The 23,097-nt window shown below is 45.5% G+C and overlaps 1 protein-coding gene across 1 annotated transcript in view; it reads right to left on the reverse strand.

Moving 5' to 3' along the window:
- Positions 1-16,710, reverse strand: part of FAM234B (family with sequence similarity 234 member B) — a 37,130-nt gene extending 20,420 nt beyond the window's left edge. Inside the window, exons 1-3 of the mRNA XM_007196046.3 lie at positions 16,492-16,710; positions 5,287-5,685; positions 1,755-1,853 (exon numbers count right to left, since the gene is read on the reverse strand). Of these exons, the coding sequence (XP_007196108.2) occupies positions 1,755-1,853; positions 5,287-5,685; positions 16,492-16,669 (676 nt within the window). The 5' untranslated portion in view covers positions 16,670-16,710. The remainder of the gene's footprint in view (positions 1-1,754; positions 1,854-5,286; positions 5,686-16,491) is intronic.
- Between the last annotated feature and the right edge of the window lie 6,387 nt (positions 16,711-23,097).

Genomic DNA, 23,097 nt, shown 5'->3' on the forward strand with positions numbered 1-23,097 from the left:
TGTTTAGTGGCACAGATCTTTGAACCCACTGGCTGGGGTTTTGGGCACAGCAGTTTGACGTAAGGGTCAAGGGCAGGAACTCCAGAGTCTCCCGGCTATACCATTTGGATCCCAGCTCTGCCACTACCAGCTGTGAGACTGACCAAGTTCCTTAACCTCACTATCCCTCAGTTTCCCCAACTGCAAACGGGGATAATAATATTAGTCCACATTATAGGTACACTGAGGGATAAATTCGTTCATAATATGTTATGTACTTACAACAGTGCATAGCACATACAAAGTACCATGTGTGTGTTAGCGCTACTATTATTTTTATAATCTATAACCAAATCAGGCTGGTCCATATTGTGTCCAAACTCATGGCCTTGCCATCATGAGTCCTGATATGTAGCAAACCATGTAAAATACCAAATGACTGAAAAAAATCTCTAAAAGTAGATGGGGGAAATTTTTACTTCAAAGGCTAATGAGTCATAGGCAGAAAAAAAACATAATTAAGGTTGAATCATATAAAAGTCAATTTCTAAGCTGGAGCTTCTTCCCATAAACAAATCTATGCCCAAATTGCTTCTGCATATTGCACAAGCCCCAGAAAGGTATTTCTAATAACATCAGAGAGGCATGCAGCCTAGAATTCTCTATAACACACCTAAATGTTTATTCCAAGGCCTGAATGGTTAAAAAACAATTGGTAGGGCATCCTCAGCTCAAACCAGAGTTCCTGTATCAGTTTACAGACTTCAGTTCTAATCCACTTAAATGGAGGCTGCAGGACAAACCAAAAGCCCCTGTGTACCTATAATGAAAATGCAACTTTTTTTTTTGTTTTTTTTGCAGTTGACATGTATCAGCTGGGGTCCCAAAAAACCCCAGCTCACTCAATTAGGGTAAGTTGTGGAGGTTTAATAAAGAGACTGTTTACAAAGATGTGGTCGAGGTGCAGGGAAACCACAAGAGATAGTACAGCCCCTCAGAACTGTGGCCACGCCCAGGCCCAAAGAGACAGGGGGAGGAAGAGTTTCCTAGAATCCAGAAAAAGAAAGTCCTGTAAGAGGACCACCTTGAGAGAGGCTGTGACCTCTGATCAAGGATGTGGCCAGCCTGAGGTGGCCCGGGCAGAGGGGAGCCAGGGGAATAAATACCCTCCGGTCACTCTCTTCCTCTCCTCCAGCTTCTGGCCTGTGCTCCCCATTGGCCAAACCCAGTGGAAGTCTGCAGGCCTGGGACCTGACGCAACGCGTACGGGTCAGCCTCCCGTCCCGCGGAGAGCAGGATGGAGAGCAGAGACGGAAGAGCAAACAGACGGGGTCAAAGGAGAACACCCAGCCAAGAGGTATGTGTATAAAGATATGTTAGAACGTGAGCAAAAGCTTTCCGCCAGGGAGGGGAAGGTAGATAGAGTCTGTGTTTATCACCATCTAAGAGGCCAGGGAGAACCGACTCGGAGAAAACTCAAGCAGCCTGGGTGCTGGTGCTGTTCAGGGCAGGCGCGTGGCCACGGAATCTCCTCCCTGGGTCTCAGGTTGGTTCCTGGACCGGGGCGCCCTCCAGCTCTCGTGCTCTGTGATTCCCTGAACCAGGCGTTATATACATGCAGGAGCCCCCCGACGAGGCCCGTCGTGTGGGCCGGATCCCCGAGGGCTTTCTCCTCACTGCAGCCCGCGCAGGAGGCAGCCCCAGCGCGTCCCCTTAGCTCACACCCTCCACTCAACCGGCCTCTCCCGCCGAGGCCTCCAAAGGCACCCTCTTACCAGCGGTGCTCCCGTTCCCTGATGTCACGAAGGAGAGGAGCACGTCACGCAGGCCGTCCCCGTTCACGTCCGCCAGGTCCAGCGGAGACAGGTCCCCACCTGATGGACACGTGAGAAACACAGGGTCCTCAGCAAGTTGCACAGACCAGCTCCCTGCTCCAGGCTGGAAAGGGAATGCTCCATAAAAACCAGGCAGACTTCTGGGTCCTAGATAAGATACACAGACCCAGCTGTGCCCGTGCCTCTCGCCAAGGACAGCTAGAATCCCTGGGCGTTAAACATAAAACAAACAGGAGAAGACTGGAAGGCGGAGAGAAGGCAGACCGGCTGGGGACGGCGAGACCCAAGGAAGGACAAGCTGGTGGCTTCCCTGGGTTTTCTTTGGCCTCATATCCCAGACAGGGTGCTGCAGAAGCTGGCAACCCAGAAATGCCAACAGGGACACACAGAAGGCCCCAGAAGAGCTGGTCCCCAGCCAAAGGACAGGAAAGGCACAGCCTAGCAAGCCAGAAAAGTTCTCCTCAAGAACTGTTCTACCCCAACCAAACACCACAGATAAAACTGTGGTCCCAGCCAGCCCCATAGCAAAGGCCAAGAGGAAACCCTTGCCGGGCTGTAACAAGGTCCCCCTCACCCCACCAGCATCAGGTCAGAGAAGGCCGGGTGGGGAGGCTGGACTCCCATCCCCACCTAGCAGCACTCAGGCCTCCATACACGAGGGAAGCCTACGGTTCTATCCCCACCGAGCATTAATGGGGCAGCCGCCCAGCCCTGGTGTCAGCAGAGGCCTGACGGGAGCCTGGACCTCCATCTCCACCCGGCAGTGACAAGGTAGGTAGTGTCATTCCCCCCCACACACCTCCAAACAGAGTGGAGTCAGAGGATGCTTGCCAAATTCAGAGAGAACTCACACACGGCTAGTGGAAGTGTAAACTGGTACAACCACTACGGAAAATAATTTAACAGAAACTCCTAGCGCTGGACATGCACATACCCTGTAACCCAGCCATTTCACCCCCAGGTTTATGCCCTAGAAAAATCCTTACACACTCCAACAGGAAACATGCCCAAGAATCTTCTTAGTGGCATTACTTATTTTTTTAAAAAACAGAAGTCACCTAAATGCTCATCGACAGTAAAGTGGATCGATAAAGCATAGGACATTCATACCATGGAAAATTAGTGGTGAAAATAAACTCCAGTGACAGTACATTGATACGGATAAACCTCAAACATATTCTTTAAATATGCTGAACAAAAAAGCAAGTCACAGACAACTACATGATTATATCAATATTTATATGAAATTCAAAAACAGGCAAAATTAAAGAACATATCATTTAGAGATGCATATCTATGTGGTAAAACTTTAAACACAAGTAAAGGAATAACGACACAAAACTCAGGAGAGGAGGACCCTCTGGCGGGGAGAGGGGGATACGGTGAGGAGTGACACATGGGGAATTGCAAAGATCTTTACAAGGTCCTATTTCTTAAACTCGGTGGTGGATACACCAAGAATTCGTTACTAGTCTTTACACTGCATATAAATATTACAAGAGCTAACTTAGAAAAAACAAAAAAGGAAGGAAGAGAGGGAGAGACATTCTATGTGTAGGAACATATCGTAAGACATATCCACCCAGTTTCGCCTTAAGAGAAAGTAAAGATGAGAATACAGAACTCATCAGAAGCTAATTCAGCTGGGATCAGAGAAGGGTCAGAGAGAAAATGCTTCTAGATCAAGATGATGCAGGGGTGTGGGCATACTGTAGGGAAGGGAAAATTTTTCCTCTGACTTCTTAAGGTTTCTAGCTGAGACTGACATAAGACAGATGAACAGGAAATTGTGCATGTGCATGGGAGTCTCCACAGTTAAAATGAAGACCCAAAGACGTGGCTAGGCCAGAGTGTTTATATCCCGCATTGCACAAAGAGTGGCGACTGGAAAAGTAACTAAAATATATGCGGGAACTACAGGAAGATGAGAGTTATTCTAACAAGGTCTGTTTGTACAAATGTCTCTCTGCCTCAACCCCCTGTCTCTGGTGATAAGAGTGTTCTTTCCTCCTGGAATAGGGAGGGCATCTTTCACCTGGGAGTTTCATCTCCTGCTTTCAGGAAGAATCAAAGGTCAGAGTGGCCCTCCTGCACCTGCTATTGGTCAAATGCCTTTAACTCAGAATAGTCAATACACCAAAGTGCCATGTTGGGCTGGTGTGTTCTGAGCCCCTTCAGCCTGGTGCAGTTTTCGAGGGACAGGACCATTCGGTACTGACAGTTAGGTGGGATCCCCAGTCTTGACCCAGAGCAAGCTGTTTTAAAGAAACCTGCTCCACAACCTAAAAGTCCATCAACAGATGAATGGATAAAGACGATACAGTACATATATACAGTGGAATATTACTCAGCCATAAAAAAAGAAAGAAATTTTGCCATTTGCAGCAACATGGATGGATTTGTAGGGTGTTATGCTAAGTGAACTAACTCAGACAGAGAAAGACAAATACTGTATATCACTTATATGTGGAATCTCAAAAATACAACATACTACTGAATATAACAAAAAGAAGCAGGCTCACAGATACAGAGAACAAACTAGTGGTTACCAGGGGGGAGAGGGAAGGAGGAGGGGCAATGTAGGGGTAGGGGATTAAAAAAAAGGGGTTTACAGGAAATCGTGTGTGTGAAACTTTTGAAAATTGGAAAGCACGGTAAAATTTAAAGACTCTTTCATTCAATAAAAAAAATAATAATAACAATAAAAAATAAAGAAACCTGCTCCAAAATGAGACAAAATAGCCAAAATTACTTGGGTAGCACCATCCCAACCATTAGGAGCAAGAAAGAAAAGTTGCAGCAAGGAAGCAACTCTCTTTTCCTTGAAAAGAAATTATTTGATAAACAACAAGGTCCTACTGTCTAGCACAGGGACCTATATTCAATATCCTGTAATAAATCTTTTCCATAGTGGAAAAGAATATGAAAGAGAAGATGTGTACAAAACTGAATCACTTTGCTGCACACCAGAAACTAACACAACATTGTAAATCAACTATACTTCGATAAAAAAGAAAAAGAAAAAGAAATTATTTGAAAATTCAAATTAGATCAGGCTTCTACAATCAACAAAACCCCAAGGGCCCTACGGGAGCTGTGGCCTCTGGCCTGGCCAGGATGGGAGCTTCACTTTTGTCTGTAAACCGCCCTTCCCACAGCTTTGCTCTCCCCTGATCCAGCCTCGGCTGCACAGCAGGACTCAGCAAACCAGGGTTCTCTCCTCCCTGCGTCTAATTAAGACCTTCCCCAGAGACACACAGCGCAGCGATCCTCCCAAGTTTTTGGAGCCGTACAGATCCATCTTTCTGTCTCATTTCAAATCCTAACCTCCTAACCTCCTAGAAATGCTAGATGACACACACGTTAATGTGTAAAGACGTGGAGGAAATTTTCAACGTAATCAGAAGCTTGCCGGAATGACAGGCGATCGTGAAGGTTTTACAGACTGAGAGCTAAAAATCCCGAAGCTCACCTCCCTGGGGGCCCAAGTGGCGGCTCCACGTGCTGTGCAGGTCTCGGGGGGGACAGGGGATCAGGAAGGCACACACGAGCACCAGGACCATGGAGATCACCAGCATCAGCAGAAAGACAGATGTGCGCACGCAGGACGCGATGGAGGAGGCCGCCTTCCGCTCCAGGCCCCCCAGGGGCTCCAAGGGGTACCCCTCTGTGGTGACCTCCGAGAGATGGGGCTTCCCAGCCCCTGTGACCTCAGCATCCGAGTCGGGCTCTGGTGCTTCTCCCAGCGGACTCTTCCCGTTCTTGACCCCTCCGTTCTTCTGCTGCAGGTTAAGCACGAGGTCATCTTCACTCTCGTCGCTGTCGGCCTGTGTGAGGGGGTCATACTCCCCCAGGTCCGGGCTCTTCTTCCCTGAAAAGACAGAAAGCCAGACGGTCAAGGAGAACCTGGAAGGAGGGACCTTGGGCAAACACACAGCAACAGTAAACACCTAGGAGAACACACAGAACAGAACAGAACGGAACAAATCTAGGTTGACAAGCCTGAACCTTGGAGCCGTCTATAAAATAGATTCCAGCGAAATGGGAGAAAAAGAGAAAATCAGTGCTCTAGAATTATTGCTTTCATGAGCTTAAGAACATTGGAAAAGAAACAGAGAAAGCGGAAAATTTCAAATACATTTTAGTTGTATTTTTTTAAAAAGCCCTCTCTTAATTTGTGTGACTCTCACTAACGAAAAAGACCATAGCTCTTCTATGAAACATTCCATACACCTAATGTGCATATTTCCTTTGATTATCTTAGATTGGCGATGTTCCGATCTTTCCTGCGACTCCTCTAAACTTTTTTTTTAAACATTTTTTTAACTTTATTTATTTATTTTCGGCTGCATTGGGTCTTCGTTGCTGTGCACGGGCTCTCTCTAGTTGCGGCGAGGGGTGGCTACTCTTCGTTGCAGTGCGGGGCTTCTCATTGCGGTGGCTTCTCTTGTTGCAGAGCACGGGCTCTAGGTGCACAGTCTTCAGCAGTCGTAGCGCGTGGGCTCAGTAGTTGTGGCTCGCGGGCTCTAGAGCGCAGGCTCAGTAGTTGTGGTGCACGGGCTTAGTAGCTCCGCGGCATGTGGGATCTTCCCAGACCAGGGATCGAACCCGTGTCCCCTGCACTGGCAGGCAGATTCTTAACCACTGCGCCACCAGGGAAGTCCCTTTTTTTTTTTTTTTGAAAATTTTTTGATGTGGACCATTTTTTTAAAGTCTTTTTTTTTTCAGTTTATTTATTTTATTTATTTTTGGCTGCATTGGGTCTTCGTTGTTGCGCATGGGCTTCCTCTAGTTGCAGCAAGCAGGGGCTACTCTTCACTGCAGTGCGCGGGCTTCTCGTTGCGGTGGCTTCTCTCGTTGCGGACAACAGGTTCTAAGCACGCAGGCTTCAGTAGTTGTGGCACGTGGGCTCAGTAGTTGTGGCACACGGGCTCTAGAGGGCAGGCTCAGTAGTTGTGGCACACAGGCTTAGCTGCTCTGAGGCATGTGGGATCTTCCCGGACCAGGGCTCCAACCCGTGCCCCCTGCATTGGCAGGCAGACTCCCAACCACTGAGCCACCAGGGAAGTCCCTCTTTAAAAGTCTTTATTGAATTTGTTACAATATTGTTTCTGTTTTATGTTTCGGTTTTTTGACCCCCAGGCATGTGGGATCTTAGCTCCCTGACCAGGGATTGAATCCACACCCCTGCATTGGAAGGCAAAGTCTTAACCACTGGACCGCCAGGTAATTCCCTCCACTAAACCTTTAGAACAACTGTTCTCTGCACACTGCTCCTCACAGGCCAATATATGTGGTTTCCCAGCTGTCGCTATGGAAACCACGTAGAAAGTCAAATGCTGAAAGTCATCTGGAGACGTCTTACCAAAAATTTACTTTTGAGAACCTTCCTGCAAGTCTATCGCCCTTTCAGTACATGTTTCAGTAAACAGTGGTTACCTGAAAATTGCTATTCTGAGCCTGCATGCTGAGAGGGGTGGGATCCAGCCGGCACAAGGAGGTGGAGGACTTGTCTTGAGGCTGGTTTACACAACAAGCACCCTGGTTTTACTTAGACCATATCTTTGCAGGGGTGACAAGAGGCAGACATTATGGGGGGCTTAAGTCCACCTCCTCCTGAGCCACCCCTGGCCCTCGCAGCCAGTGACTAGATGAGTTTATGCCTTTATCTCAGGCTATAGCCAAATAAAAACCAAGAAAAAGTTTCTGGTTTTGGAAATTATCTGGTAAGCTATCACTAATGTAAACTCTATGGTTAAATCCTTTGTTAAGAAGACATATAAAAAAGAAAATACAACCCAGGTATTTAAAAGGGGAAAAGGAAGAATTTCTCATGTTCTCTGCCTCTGGTCACTGTGATCTTGGTGATGTCACTTCATTTTGCCCAATAAATACTGAATTTGATTTTTTAAGGTATTAAATTATAAGAAAATTAAGCAATTATTAGAAATTTAATGCAAAATAGTACCTCCAGGATATGCCACAGAGTCAGTGCAGCTGATTCCCATAATTTTTTTTTTTAATTTTTATTTATTTATTTATTTTTAATTTATGGCTATGTTGGGTCTTCGTTTCTGTGCGAGGGCTTTCACTAGTTGTGGCAAGTGGGGGCCACTCTTCATCGCTGTGCGCGGGCCTCTCACTATCGCGGCCTCTCTTGTTGCGGAGCACAGGCTCCAGACGCGCAGGCTCAGTAATTGTGGTGCACGGGCCTAGTTGCTCCGGGGCATGTGGGATCTTCCCAGACCAGGGCTCGAACCCCTGTTCCCTGCATTAGCAGGCAGATTCTCAACCACTGCGCCACCAGGGAAGCCCCTCCCATAATTTTTATATTTCCTCTATGAACCAAATGGTTTCATTAGTTAGGGCCCATCATTCCTAACGATCCCAGATAACTTAATTTATAATAGTTTGCAAACAGAACCATAGGTTGTTGTAATATTAACTCTAATACTTTTTAAAGTTTTTTTTTTTTTTTTTTTTGCTAAAAAAAAATACACCTGACAGAATGTTTTAAATGTGCTGCCTGCATATGGTGGAGTATTATTCAGCCTTCAAAAGTAAGGAAGTTCTGACACATGCTACATACAACACCAATGAGTCTTGAGGTCATTATGTTACGTGAAATAAGCCAGTCACCGAAACACAAATACTGTATGATTCGACTTATATGCAGTCACATTCACAGAAACAGGAAGTAGAATGGTGGTTTCCAGCGCCTGGAGGGAGAGGTCCATGGTGGGGTTGTTGTTTAGTGGGTACAGAATTTCAGCTTTGCAAGACGAAAAAGTTCTGGAGCTTGGTTGTACAACGATGTGAGTATTCTTAACCAGACCGTGCACTTAAAAATGGTTAAGATGCTAAATTTTATTATGTGTATTTTACCACAATTTTTTAAATTTCAAGTTAAAAAAAAGAATACACTTGACAAAGAGGAAAACATACACAGCAGCCCCAAATCCCAGGGTTCTTAGAGACCTTGAAGGTCACACCATCTACCTCCACCCCTATTCCAAACATGCACCTCCTTACCAAAGCCCACCAGGCAGTCACTCAGCATACACCTCAGCGGAGGCCTTATCAGGGAACTCACTACCCTCCCATCTAGAAAGCAGCGCCTTACTCTGATTCAGGAATCTACTTCTGGGCATTTGCCAACTATCCGTCTTAGTTTCAATTTCTGGGACCCCTCTTCCCCACGCACAATACTTGAAGATACCAGTACTTGAAGATACCAATCATAAGAAACATAAGATATGGTATTTACAAGTTCAAGTCTTTACAGTAAGCAATCTAAAGTCAAATCTTGGCTCCATCTCTCATTAACTGTGTGACCTCAATTCAATTTCTTCACTTTAGTAACCTCAATTTCCTTATTTGTGAAATGGGATAATTACCGTTCCTACCTCATATGACTGTTATGAGGATTAAATAGATAACATATGCATGGTTCCCAGTGCTGCCTTAGGGTCACACTCAGTGAATTTCAGCTTCTGTTATTATGGTTGGCATTCTATCTCCCCACTGCCCTCACCCAATCTCCTCAGCCCCGGTTAAGTACCTCTACCTCTTCAACCCATTACTTGAAGAAGCATTGTTTCAGATGCTCACACATCCTGGTCACTCCCCTCTGGACACAATGGGACATGTCTGTGCTCTTTAAAGGACGGTTCCCAGACGTGAATGCAGTCCCCAGGGTGCAGTGTGACCAGGGCAGAGGAGAGCAGAACGGTGTCCCCCCTAGTCAGAGAGGACACTACGGTTCAATTCCTGTAACCTAGGATCAGGCCAGCTTCCTTGGTAGCCCCATCACACAACTGATTTAGCTAAAACTCCCAAGCACCTTCTACACACGCTCAAGCTGTCCTATCATTGCACAATTTTTAGTGAAAAAGTTAGCATCGACACTTAACTGAATTCAGTCTCGCTAGTCAATCTTACTGGTCAGTTTCCACCCTGCAACAAACACAGCCTAAAACAGCACCTTTGCCAAAGTGAAATCATGACTGAAATACTGGCGAACAAAACGGTTCAAAGGAAATGCACTTTTATTATATGATATACTATCACAGGCAGGAAGAAAGCTCGACTGCACACGCTGCAGAAATCTGTAAATTCTTTAATAAATCTATAAAAATAAATTGCAAGCATTCTTTAAAAAACAAAGCCGCTGTTGAACTGATCCCTCTAACAAAATTATGTGCTTCTAGTTAATGATGGCAAAGGAAGGCCTTTCTGTCTGTCTCTTCCTAAAACCAGGGGGCGGGGGGGATAAAAAGAAATAAAAATAGGAAAAAGAAAAAAAAAAGGGAAACTGCCACATTCCCAAACTAGAATTTATGAAAAACCGTTGCCAAAGGCAGTGAAACGTGTATCCAACTGAGGAAGTACAGTGAGAATAGGGACATACATTTCAAGTCTCCAGCAATGAGGAGAGTTCACAGAATTAATAATGGTGATGATGGGGATGACAACTGGAAAGGTACTGAGAGCTACTATGCCAGGCACTGGTCCAAGCACTTACAGGGATTAACTCATTTAATCCCCACAACAACTCTAAGAGGTAGGTATTATTATTATTCCCATTTTCATCAAAAAGATGAAAATATAGAGGTAAGTTGCCTAAGATCACAGAATTAACAAGAAAAGCCGGGATTCAGCCTCAGGCAATTTGATTAGAGTCCACAGTCCTAACCCATCGGTTATGCTGCCTCCCTTGTTCCACGGATAAGCCAAACCAAATAATCTCTTGCTCGGAAAGACAAAGTTTGGGGTCCCAGAAGCACCAATGAGCCCCATTCAACACCACAGAGTCAAAGGCGAGGTTAAGACTGAAGGAGAAAAAGCACAAGGCTTCTCTCTTTATAAGAAGCAGGCTGGCAGCACGGCAGGTTAGAAAAAGCGCTGGAGCGCTCTCAGTTCTCGAGAGGAGGATTTTTTGGACAGTGTGGGTCCAACAGGGAGACAGAAAGCAGACAGTAATTCAAAGAGGACAGTTTCATATAAAGAATTATTAGACAGTGATAGGAGAGTAAATATAAATATGGGAAGAGAAATCCAAAAGGTATCCTAGGATGGGGAGACTGTATCCCAGGAAGGACAAACTTGGTATTTAAAGGGTCCAGATCCACTTTCACAGATCAGGCAACAAAACTGAATGTGCAGCTCAGGGGCAATAAATTGATAGCTGGCACAAGAAGCAAAGAGAAGTAAACACTAAGTCAGCACTCTAAGGCCCCGTGACAAACGCCAGCCAGGAGAGAAACATCTGCAAAGGAAGAGCACGGATGGGAAAGGGATCTGAGCTGACAGCCTAAACTAGATTCCAGCCTCCAGCTGCCCCAGCCCACGGGTCAGCCAATAGCCGGCTGTAAAACAGCCACCCATTTAAATATGAAGAGAAATCAGAAAGGAGCCATCATTAGTACTTGGTCCATAAGCTACTGCAAAGTTCTACAAATACCTAAGAAAGAAGTTACAACAAAACCTAGCGAACGAAACCGGCTACAGAACAAATGCTGGACAAATTATACCACGATACGGAAGAGATAATGAACCTATACTTCCTCCTGGGATCCAAGAAATTCAAGAAATAGTCTTCTCTGAAATAAGGGCTCATAGGAAAAATATAGTATTTCTAAGAAGAAATGACAATCCAATAGAGAAGATGAAAAGTAAACAAGGAGAGCTCAGGAAAACGATGGAAGAAAATAAAGCAATTTTAGGGACTTCCCTAGTGGTCCAGTGGGTAAGACTCCGCGCTCCCAATGCAGGGGGCCCAGGTTCAATCCCTGTTCGGGGAACTCTATCCCACATGCATGCCACAGCGAAGTCTCGTGTGCCGCAACTAAGACCTGGCAGAGCCTAAATAAATAAATAAATAAATAAAATTTAAAAGAAAACAATTTTAGAAAGGATATCCTTACTGAGATCAGCAAAAAGAACCGACATGGCTAAAAACAGCATCAGAGACTTAAAGGATAGACTGTGAAAATCAAGCAGGATGAAATGGAAATAACAACAGTGGCTGGCAGTTCTGAGCACTTACTATGCTCTCTTCCAAACCCTTTTACTGTCTTAGCTCAGTAAATCTTCATAGCAACTCTTAAAGGTAGACACAGTATTATCTCCATTTTAAAGATGAGGAAACTGAGGTTTGGAAGTTTAAGTACCTGGCCCATAGTTAAATAGCAAGTAAGTGATAGTAGAAGGATTCAAACCCAGGCAGTCTGCCCTGAAGCCTGGACTAACTATCTCTGTGCTTCCCATGGGAAAGATCAAAGCTTTTAAAAGGACTAGAGAGAAAGGGATAGATATAAAGAACAAAAGTGATCCAATATATGCATAACTAAAAAAGAGAACAGAAAAGAAAATGGAACCAAAAATGACATTTAAAAGATATACCAAAAAGGTTCTGCAGTAAAGCAAGACCTAAAATTGCAGAATAAGGGGTCCACTGAGCCCCAAGAAAAACTGATACAGAATAAACAATATTGAAACATATCCTAGTCAAGGCACTGAACTTCAAGGACAAAGAAGGAATCATATGAGCAGGCAGGCCAAGGGAAAAAGAATCAAGTCACTAATAATGGGACAAAAATCAGGCTACCTTCTCCACAGTAACATACGTTTCTAAACGACAGTGCGGCAAAATAGAAAAATCCTCAGAGGGCTTCCCTGGTGGCGCAGTGGTTGAGAATCTGCCTGCTAATGCAGGAGACACGGGTTCGAGCCCTGGTCTGGGAAGATCCCACATGCCACGGAGCAGCTGGGCCCGTGAGCCACAGCTGCTGAGCCTGCGCGTCTGGAGCCTGTGCCCCGCAACGGGAGGGGCCGCGATAGTGAAAGGCCCGCGCACCGCGATGAAGAGTGGCCCCCACTTGCCGCAACTAGAGAAAGCCCTCGCACGAACCGAAGACCCAGCACAGCCAAAAATAAATAAATAAATAAATAAATAAATAAATAAATTAAAAAAAAAAAAAATCCTCAGAGAAAGAAGAGGGGGCCGCAAAGTCCAAGAACTGACCCACACACGACACTTCTGAAGTACAGAGGCAAGCATGCAAGAACGCAGAGGCTTTCTTCAAGGGATCACAGAAGATTGCGACGTGTTCGTGCCCAAATTATAGAGGAAGATAAATACTGACTTTAACGCTATTAATATATATTTTTCCAGAAAGTGCAAAGACAAGCCTCAGCTTAATTATTACAGACTGCAAGTTTTAATTAGAGAAGTCCTAAGTAAATTTTTTTTTCTGTCTATTCACAGAAAAAGAGGTATACAGTACGCTGACTTGCCTAAAATTATACTCAGGCTGAGGAGTAGACACCAAATCCTTGCTTCAACTTTCCCACCCTCTTGTCTGCTGATTTCAGCTACCACTCACATTTTTAGTCAATGAAAGGTTTTCAAAGAATAAAGAGAGGACACTGATTTCAGAATAAATCAACATAGAAGAGCTTTCCATGGCTGTCACTTTTCCTTATAGGAAGACTGGGGTTACTAGGTAAATAGCATTCCCAAAATGGGATAGAGGAAAACATCAGTAGGAAAGACATGCAACTGTACCACCCCCAAGTGTTTTCAGGAAAACATACTATAATATATACTATTCTATGACATGCACTACACTTTACATAGACTATCCTATACACTCTACAGCAACTAAAGGTAAATCAATCGCATCATGAATTAGTTTATCCAGGGGCACATAATCTTTCCAAGTTACATATAATAAAACAAACCATTACAATAACATTATGCTCTTATATTCCCTTCAGTGTTTGACCTTTAAACTTTTAAATGGACTAAAAATATATATTCTTAAGAGATAAGTTGTCCCACCCCCTGCTTTATGACTGTCACACTGCCCTTCTGTTACTAATTAACCTCATTCTATGCATGTGGACCAAACATCTTTCCATCTTAAGCTTGGTGAAAGGGTACGAGACTGAAATACATCCCCAGCAACTGTTCTTTCTTCACCAGGTTGATGGACATCTGTCATATGCACATTACATCAGGTCTTCCTCAAGGTAACACATTTGTAAAGATCATGGTGCTAATGATGAAGATAAGAATGGTTAATTGGGCTTCCCTGGTGGCGCAGTGGTTGAGAATCTGCCTGCCAATGCAGGGGAGACGGGTTCGAGTCCTGGTCTGGGAAGATCCCACATGCCACGGAGCAACTGGGCCCGTGAGCCACAATTACTGAGCCTGCGCATCTGGAGCCTGTGCTCCGCAACAAGAGAGGCCGCGACGGTGAGAGGCCCGCGCACCGCGATGAAGAGTGGACCCCACTTGCCGCAACTGGAGAAAGCCCTCGCACAGAAACGAAGACCCAACACAGCCAAAAATAAATAAATAAATAAATTAAAAAAAAAAAAAAAAGAATGGTTAATTAACACTTACTGAATACTTAACACATGTCAAAGGTCAACAAACTTCTTAAGGACATCCATCTCTTTTACTACGCCAAATAACCCTACTGTGTGGCATACAGGGAATGTTCCACAATAACATTATTATTACATATGAAGAAACTAAAGCTTAAAGAGAATAAGTAACTAATCTGATAAAGAGTGGATTTAACCCAAGTCTGTCGCATGCTCTTCACCACCATTCTACTCTGCTTCCTTACACGTAAAAATAGTGAGGATGTCATGGTGGTGATCATTTTGCAATATCTACAAATATCAAATCATGAGGTTGTACATCTGAAACTAGTATAATGTTATATGTCAATGATACTCAATTTAAAAAAAAAATAGTGGGAATGTTAACTAAGGTAACATGATACAGTAGCCCAAACAGGACAGCAGCTTCACAGACCCAATTACAGGGTATCCAAAAAGAGCTATAAGAAAGCAACTTCTACCTAAAAACTGTATTTGGGGTGGAGGGGAGAAAAGGGCAAGAGGGAGAAAAGCAAAAGCACAAGCAAAAAGCAAAAAACCCACATCACATAAAAGAACATATGGCCTTTGTACCTGGGCCTAAAAGTATCAAACACTCCTGAGTGCTCAGGGCCCTGCTGCTACCCAAACACAGGCCCAACGACCAGACTGTGCTTCCCCTACGCTGTCGGCTGACCAAGTGACTGCAACTGAATACTCCAGGAGTAATAATACCAAAGCCTCCTCATGCAAAAGAGCTCAAGAGTTTCAAAAGCAGGATTTTGTTTGCATTCCCAGCCTTTGAGAATGACAATTACCTCTGCTGGAGGGGAAGCAGGGGGGCAAGGAGTCTAAAAGAAAACAAGAAATAAAGCTAAATATGTCTGACATCCCATTACCCCTTGGGAGGATATCATCCTACACTAAGGATACACAAGGCTACTCTCTTCAAAGTTAATCCTGCAGGCAGAGGGACATGTCCCCCATTCCATTCTAATGTTACATACACATTCCAAGAGAGATATTATCAGTGTTCCTTCCGATGTTCTACTGAGCACATGTGGGAAAAAAAAAAAAAAAGGTGTCTGAGGTCATGAAATCTGGGAACAGAAATGAAAATTCATACCAAATTCATATCCAACCCAGTGTCATCCGTGCCACAATGTAGCAGACTGGAAACTCCTTGAGAAACAGAACCCAGTAATTCCCCTGAAGCCTTATGCTGGATGTCTGTCAGACACCCAACTAGCACTTTCGACCCAAGCCGGGAAAACAACTGTTTTTCCCACTAACACCTTAAGTTACCATCAAACAAATGTTTATAGCTTAATATTTAAAACTTATTTAGGTTAAACCATAAATTTTTCTAAAGCCTTAACGTCTAAAATTTATTTGGGCAGAATAAATATACTTTTATTAAAATAGCACGTTCCTAGTAGCACAGTCCCATGCTGGAGGTTTAAGAGGAAAAACAAAAACAAAAAACTTGGAGCTGCTGCCCAAAGTACTGAATTAGCTCTGGAAGTTGACATCACCACGAGTGCCTCCTGAAAGAATAGTCCATCCGTTATCTGCAACTTGCAGGTGCCAAATAATTTCCCTCATAAATGCTCAGGCTCGAGAGCCAGAGGCCCAACAAGTGGAACCAAAAGCCCAGGATCTACAGTCAGAAGACCCCCCCCCCAAATGTTCAAGTCCAGGCTTTTCCAATACTGCTTGCGCGACCCTGGACAGGTCAATTTGCCAAATAACTCATTTTTTAGGAGGGGAAATGCCTGTCCCACCTACCTCAAGGCAGCATTAATGTTGTCATCAAGTGGTGAGGCTGCTCCAAGGTGTCACTCGCCATCCTGCCGCTCCCTGACCCCGCCCAGGTCCAGCCCAAGCCGGAAGGAGTTGGAGACCCTGCGGTACCTCCTTCGCGTAGCTCGGGAAAGGATGCTAACCTCACCGCCCTGCCCTGGGGACAGTGGCGACGCGCTCCCTGACATTCGCCGCCGCCGCAGCGCCGAGCCACCATCCACACGCGCCTCCAGCGTCCCCCCCTCCGTGTTTCCCAGGCTCGCCCAGCGCCGGCGACCCCCAACCCGCCGAACGCCTCATTTGCCCCCTGGTGGCGCGTGGACCCCAGCCCGCGGGGGCTGCAGCGCCTCGCCTCCCCGCGCCTGCAGCTGCGCCCGGGTTGGGGCCAGACCCCGATCGGCTTCGCCCCCGGAGTCTCGCCTCCCCATCTCCCCAGGCCCGGCGGGGGCGGGGTGGTCGCGGGGCTGCGGTTTCTTACCCGGGAGCTTGAGCGCCCTGGACAGCACGGTCGCCATGGCGGAGGCCCCGGTGCGCGTGCGCGCTCTCGCGTCCTGCCGGGAAGTGTAGTTCGCAGTCGGGGTGCGTGGGATCAGGACCTGCAAAGGTGGGAGCCGGTCCGCGAGGCAGGGCCGGGAGGAGGGGCCAGGCTGCGGCATCCGCTGCCACGTGAGCTCTCCTCCCGCTCCACTCCGCCCCCTCGGGGACAGACCCCCTTCCTGGGCAGGTCACTTCACCACTCGGAGCCTCACTCTCCTTCTCGGTGAAATGGGGAAATAATACACCTCATAGGCTTGCAGTGAGCATGGAATGAGATAATAGATAGTAAAGTAGGCCCGGGTTGTGAAATGCGTGTGGGCGGAGTCGGACGGGATTTGAATCCTGCCTGCATCCATCACTCGCTGGGCCATCTTGGGCAAGTCACTCGGTATGGCTAACCTTCAGCTTCATCTTTTAAATGGAGACAGTACCACCTACTTCATGAGCGTATTGTGAGGATGATATTATATAATCTGTTTAAAACACGCAGCACACAGTAGGCACCTAGTAAATGTGTTTCTCTATGTTTCTTAGGTAAAAGTCGAGGTTTCCTGGAGCTCTAAGCCTCATCTCTGGTTACCAGTTCTTTCCAGGTAATCCACACAGCACCCTACCCCGCAGCTTCTAGCTTGAACGGTCTAAGGAAGCAAGAATAGACCTGCTTCTTCCCCACAGGCACCAGGAGATCGGCATTTTAGTCCAGGAATGCTGAAGATATTATTCATCTTAGAACTGAAACAGACCTTAGAGGCTCCTTGTTTTACTAAAGAGAAAACTGAGATCTGTGAAGGTGATGTGACTTCTCAGTGTCAAACAAAAGTTCTAAGATACCTGTCACTTGGACCGCTTCATTCCCGTGAGAAACTGTCCTAGGACAGTGCCGCCGTTACAGTCCCAGAGATTCTAACAGCGACCCTCACCACCCTTTTCCCCCCGCAAAAATGTCACTCACTCCGACTGAGCGCAGATTTCTGGAGCCAGACCACATGAGTTCAAATGGACTCCACCATTTCCTAGCTGCCAGATCTAGGGCTAATTGCTTAATCTCTCTCTGCCTCGATTTCCTCATCTGCAAATTGGGGATGAAATAGTTCCTATTCCACAGAGTAGTCTTGAGAATTAAATGGACACATGCAAAGCACTTAGAACAGTGTGTGGCACCTCGTGTTTTATAAGTGTTAGCACTTCTTTTTATTAACAATTTATTATTTTTGACAATAACTTAATCATAAATTTAATAAGACTTTAATGGGTTAGTAATTTATTTGTTTATTCTTTCTGCATACTACAATACCTGAAACTTCTACTGTTTGGCACTTCTCTGGAGGTATGATTAAAAAACACATTTTGCATCTATGAGGGTCATCTAAGAGAAGCCCCATTACAGGTCACAATAAACCAGTAGAGGCTTGCCTGAAATCAGATTAGCTAACTGGAACACATTCTTGAGATATGAAGATATGAGAAAAATAACCTTTAAGGTGAGTAGGATCCATTTTTGCTGTAGGATAGGAACTTGGGTTTCTAGGAGAGGGTGCAGGTGGACTTAGACAGGTTACACAGCAGAGAAGGAAAGGAGAAAAATCTGTCCACTTTTCTTAGGGAAAGTCCCTTCTTATGTGATGAAAGTAAAATAAAACTGTACAAAGTCTGATTAAAACTTTGCTGCAAACTGTATCGTCACCCAAAGCACCCGTGTGGGTTCACACACTTACGTGTGTGCACATAAACATGTGTAAGGGTATATGCATCCCCTAGATGTGGCATCTCTAGCCCCTTTTTAGGCCTAATCTTTATGGCATTTCCTCTCCCCACCCCCAGTCATCACCCCAGTTTTGCCGAAATGATTTTCAGGGGGAAGCAGATGCCAGGAATCCCTCCCTCTGGCTCCCTGACCCTTCCTCTTCTTTGACAGTCTGGCCCCCTCTGGAAATCTCTCCCATCCCCTCCATATTTTTTATTTTCCATTTTAACATGGAAACCACAGCTTAAAACAGTGATTCTCACATTTAATGTCCTTTTCTTCAATTAAAGGAAAAGATTCAAAGCGGCCACCAAACAAGTCAGAATCGTAGCCTTTAACCTAAAGAAAAGCTGTGACATCCTCTCTAGTCTCCTGGCTGACTGAGTGCCTTGCTGCACAGACACCCGCTGAGGGCGCCCTGGAAAGTGAAACGCCCAGGCTTCCTGACTTCCCAACTTGGCTTACCTCCCAGAGGAGTGAAACAAGGGTCGGCTGGGGAGACAAGCCTGTGGACAGCCTACCCTGCCTGACCACTGTGCCTGCCATGAAGAGAAGAAACTCTATATCTGAAGATCGCAGCTGAAGCCAGAAGAGCCTCTTCTCCCTACAAGGATCTGCAGTGGCATTGTTCTTCCCTAACCTTCCAAGTTTCCAATGCTTTGTGGTGGGAACCCATATTTGCTGGTTCTTTATGACCTCTGTGATGCCCCAAGTATTGCTCAAAAAATCTCCAAATGTCCTCCATGGGCTCATAAGCAAATCTGATCACCTGGTACTTCCCATTCCCTAGACACCGTGGCCTCTTCTGCTGGTCCTGCCCCTCCCACTAGCTTTTACCTCTTCCTCTTGGAACAAGTACCACTGTGTGCATAGCAGCGGCCACCCCTCCCTCCCAGCACTGCCATAACCGCCAAGCCTCATGGGCATTTCTGCCTCCTTTCAAAAACCGTTACTTCTTCCTGTATCTCCCAGCAGTCACTGCCACTTCATATTTGAGTGCTATTGAAATGTCAGAGCTGTTCAGTGCAGTGACAACTGGGGAAGACTGTCTCTTTCTTCTTTTTATGTTATACGTGATTAGAAAACTAAATGCTGTGCTGCCTATTCTTCAAGGTCAAATGCAGTATTTTCATTAAACAGTGCTATTTATTTTTACCCAGTGAGTCAATCGGGGCAAGGTTATTGCTGTTATCAACAACCTCAAAAGTTCAGTGGTTTTAAAGAATAAGAGTTCATTTCTGCTCATGTCACGGTCAAGGCGAGGGCGGGGACAGGCAGCCCTGAGACTCTCTATTCCTCCAGTTCATTCAGGGACCCAGCTCCTTCTGCCTGGTGCTTCTTCATCCCAGGGCCTTCAACTCCCCCACTGGATCATTGCATCTCCTGATCATGCAAGAAGTTTTATGGGCCAGGCATGGAGGTGATATATGTGACTTCTGCCCACATTTATTTGGCCAGAACTTAGACACAAAATATGTGTGCCAGGGAGGTATGGGCCCAGGAAGAAAAGGAAACAGTTTGGTGAACATCAAGCCAGTCTCTGCTACACTAGTCACCCCACATATTTATAGGATACAGACCTAAGTTCTTGGTGAAGGGGAGGGGCTTCAGGCTCTGCTCTACCTGGAACTGTCCTTCTCTTCTAGGGACCAAAGCTCTGCTCCTGAGCTGAGCTTGTTGTCCTGAGTTAGGACTTGCCAGTGCGTCTAAAGTTAAGCTCTCCCGGGAGGCGCCTCAGCCCCTCCAAGGGTGGCCATTCCTATATCAGTCAGCAGGGCCTGGATAAGTCTGAACTCATTGGTAGACCCACCTCAGGCTCAGAGCAGTACCCTCTGCTACAGGGGTGCCAAAGAGATTGAATCAGGGAGCAATACGTATGAGATCAAAAAGCAAAAAGAAAATACTGTAGCAAATAGCAATGACAGCAGGGAGATGGAGAAAAGCAAAAGAGGAGCTCAGCAAAGATTTGGAGGTGAGATGCAAATGTCAAGGATCCTATGATATCAGCCTTGCATTTGGATCAGGAAGTTCGAAAAGGGCAGATACAAGTGGCATATTCACTTCTCATCACAGAGAACCTGACTCTACCACCAGGAGTTGAATGGCTTATCACGAAGACAGACGGGTTTATGTTCCCAGAGCAACCTCTAATAAAACACAAGGGCTCATCCAGATTAGACTCATACAGACTTCCAGACCATAAAACTTTCTAGACTAGTCTAGCCTAGACTATAAAACGTTTTCTGGGCCCTGAGATGGAAACAAATGCTGCTTAACAAGTCTCTGGCTGGAACGTATATTTAAGAATGAATGAGTGTAATTAAGGACAGACTCACGCTGGCCACTGTAGCCCTCCTTCCTCTAGGCCCTCATCATAGTTTGTTCCTATGTGTTCCATTTACTGAGCACTTATCACCTACAGAGAAGACACTGTTTTGGACCCTTGCCAAACTTGATCCAAAACCCAGCCCTTCACCAGCTTCCAAAAAACAATCCAGTGGACCAAGTATATTGTGACTTGTGTAGTTTTCCTGAAGATTCGAAGGGGAGAGAGAAGAGGTCACAGGGCACATAGCATTTCACCAAAAAAAATCTGTTAGGCACGTCTCTTCTCCCAGGTCTCTGCTCCCACTCCACCACTATGTCTTCCTCCACGAGGACCCTCTTGGGTCTGTCCCACTTTTAGGCTTTTCCCCCTTCCCTTTCCTGCCTCCTGCTGCCTTTAACCTCCACAGGAGGCTGGAATCTCACCCCCATCCTACAGTGGGCAAAATCTGTTCATGGAAGCTGTCACTTCATACAAGGGAATTCTCACACAATGTTGGTTAATACAACTATCCTACAAGGTGGGTATTACCACCCGATTCTTACAATGAAGATATGTGAGCATGGATAGAATAAGCCACTTGCCCAAAGGCACAGGCTTGCTAAGCGCTTGAAGGAGGATTTGAATGCAAGTTTGTTTGTTTAATCATAAGAAAGAACATGGCACATGTGCTACAATTTCTCCTTTCTTCATCCGTGGCACATGCCAATCACACACTCCTGCACCGTGAGCCTACACACAGCTTTAGAATCCTTAACCCAGCTTTCCCGGGAGCTACTATCTATCAATTTGATTCAGCCTAAAATTTTAAAACTATTTGTAATCCCTGCTTCACTTATAGCATACTAACCAGACTAAAAACCCCTTCAAGACGGTACTTGAGGGACTTCCCTGGTGGCGCAGTGGTTAAGAATCCGCCTGCCAATGCAGGGGACATGGGTTCCAGCCCTGGTCCGGGAAGATTCCACATGCCCCGTAGCAACTAAGCCTGTGCGCCGCAACTACTGAGCCTGCACTCTAGAGCTCGCGAGCCACAACTACTGAGCCCGCATGCCACAACTACTGAGCCCGCATGCCACAACTACTGAAGCCCACGCACCTAGAGCCCGTGCTCTGCAACGAGAGAAGCCACCGCAATGAGAAGCCTGTGCAGCACAACGAAGAGTAGCCCCCGCTTGCTGCAACTAGAGAAAACCCTCACGCAGCAACGCAGCCCCCCAAAATAAATAAATAAATAAATTTATTTTTTTAAAAAGACGGTACTTGATTCATGATAGGTGTTCAATGATTGAGTGTGGCTGATATTTGGCCAACATTTGTTCTAATTGGTTGGGAGTCCTAGCTGATTAGTCAGACATGTTCTGATTGGCCAGGACATGTACTGATTTGTTAATATTTGGATTACACCACTGGTTGAGTCTTTTTCTATTTTTTTTAGACTTTTTTGTAAAATTTATTTTATTTTTATTTATTTTTGGCTGCGTTGGGTCTTCGTTGCTGTGCGCAACCAGGGAAGTCCTGGTTGAGTCTTTTTCGTTCTGCACTTCTAGTTCACTGGTTAAGTCCTAAGTAATGCTCTGAAAGTCAATAAATTAGGGTACTGCTGATTGTGTAACCACATACTATTAGAACATCTGATTTTTCTGCCCTTCTTAGAGGATTTATCATAGGCAGCTGTGTGTTGTAATGATTTGAATATATGTCTACCATATTAAAAACCCCACACTAAATGCTGAGTTCTTTAAGAATAGAAGTGAGGGAGTTCCCTGGCTGTCCAGTGGCTAGGACTCCACACTTTCACTGCTGTGGACCTGGGTTCAATCCCTGGTTGGGAACTAAGATCCCACAAGGCACGCTGGCATGGCCAAAAAAAAAAAAGAAGTGAGATTTTTGTATCCTTTTTAGCCCTATCTGATGCAAAGCACATTGCCCCAGATGTTTGTTGGATAAACTTGAATTCACAAATGAATGACTATCACATTATGAGAGAAGAATAAAATCATTTAGAAAAAAAAATTTTTTTTAAACAGGTGGGGGACCTTTTTATAATTAATAAGACTTTCTTTTTCTAAGGTCACATTCCTTGCTTCCTGTAATCCAGATGTTCTCAAGTTCTTTCACTGCGCCTCTTCATACCAGTGCCATGGTCCAAGCACCCAGACTACTTGACCTCAGGAAACCCAGTCCCTCTGAATGTCTGTCCCCCAGGAATGCTTACACACTCCACACATGCCTCCTGGTTGCCCTCCAGTTAGGTGGACTCAGCTTTTCTGATAATTTCCTCTGGTCATCTCATCTCTGCGTCTCCATAGGCATCATACTACAGAATAAGCAACACTGACACTTGATATCAAGGGCCCTGGAGTCCGCTGGTTATATCCTTCTCAAGGGCCAGTTGTTTCCTCAGAGCTGCGTATAAAATAGTGAACAAACCCAATAAGATTCTTGCCTTCAAAGACCTTGCAGTCTAGTGGGGG

The sequence above is a fragment of the Balaenoptera acutorostrata genome, chromosome 11 (genome assembly GCF_949987535.1).
Source record: "Balaenoptera acutorostrata chromosome 11, mBalAcu1.1, whole genome shotgun sequence".
NCBI lineage: Eukaryota > Metazoa > Chordata > Mammalia > Artiodactyla > Balaenopteridae > Balaenoptera > Balaenoptera acutorostrata.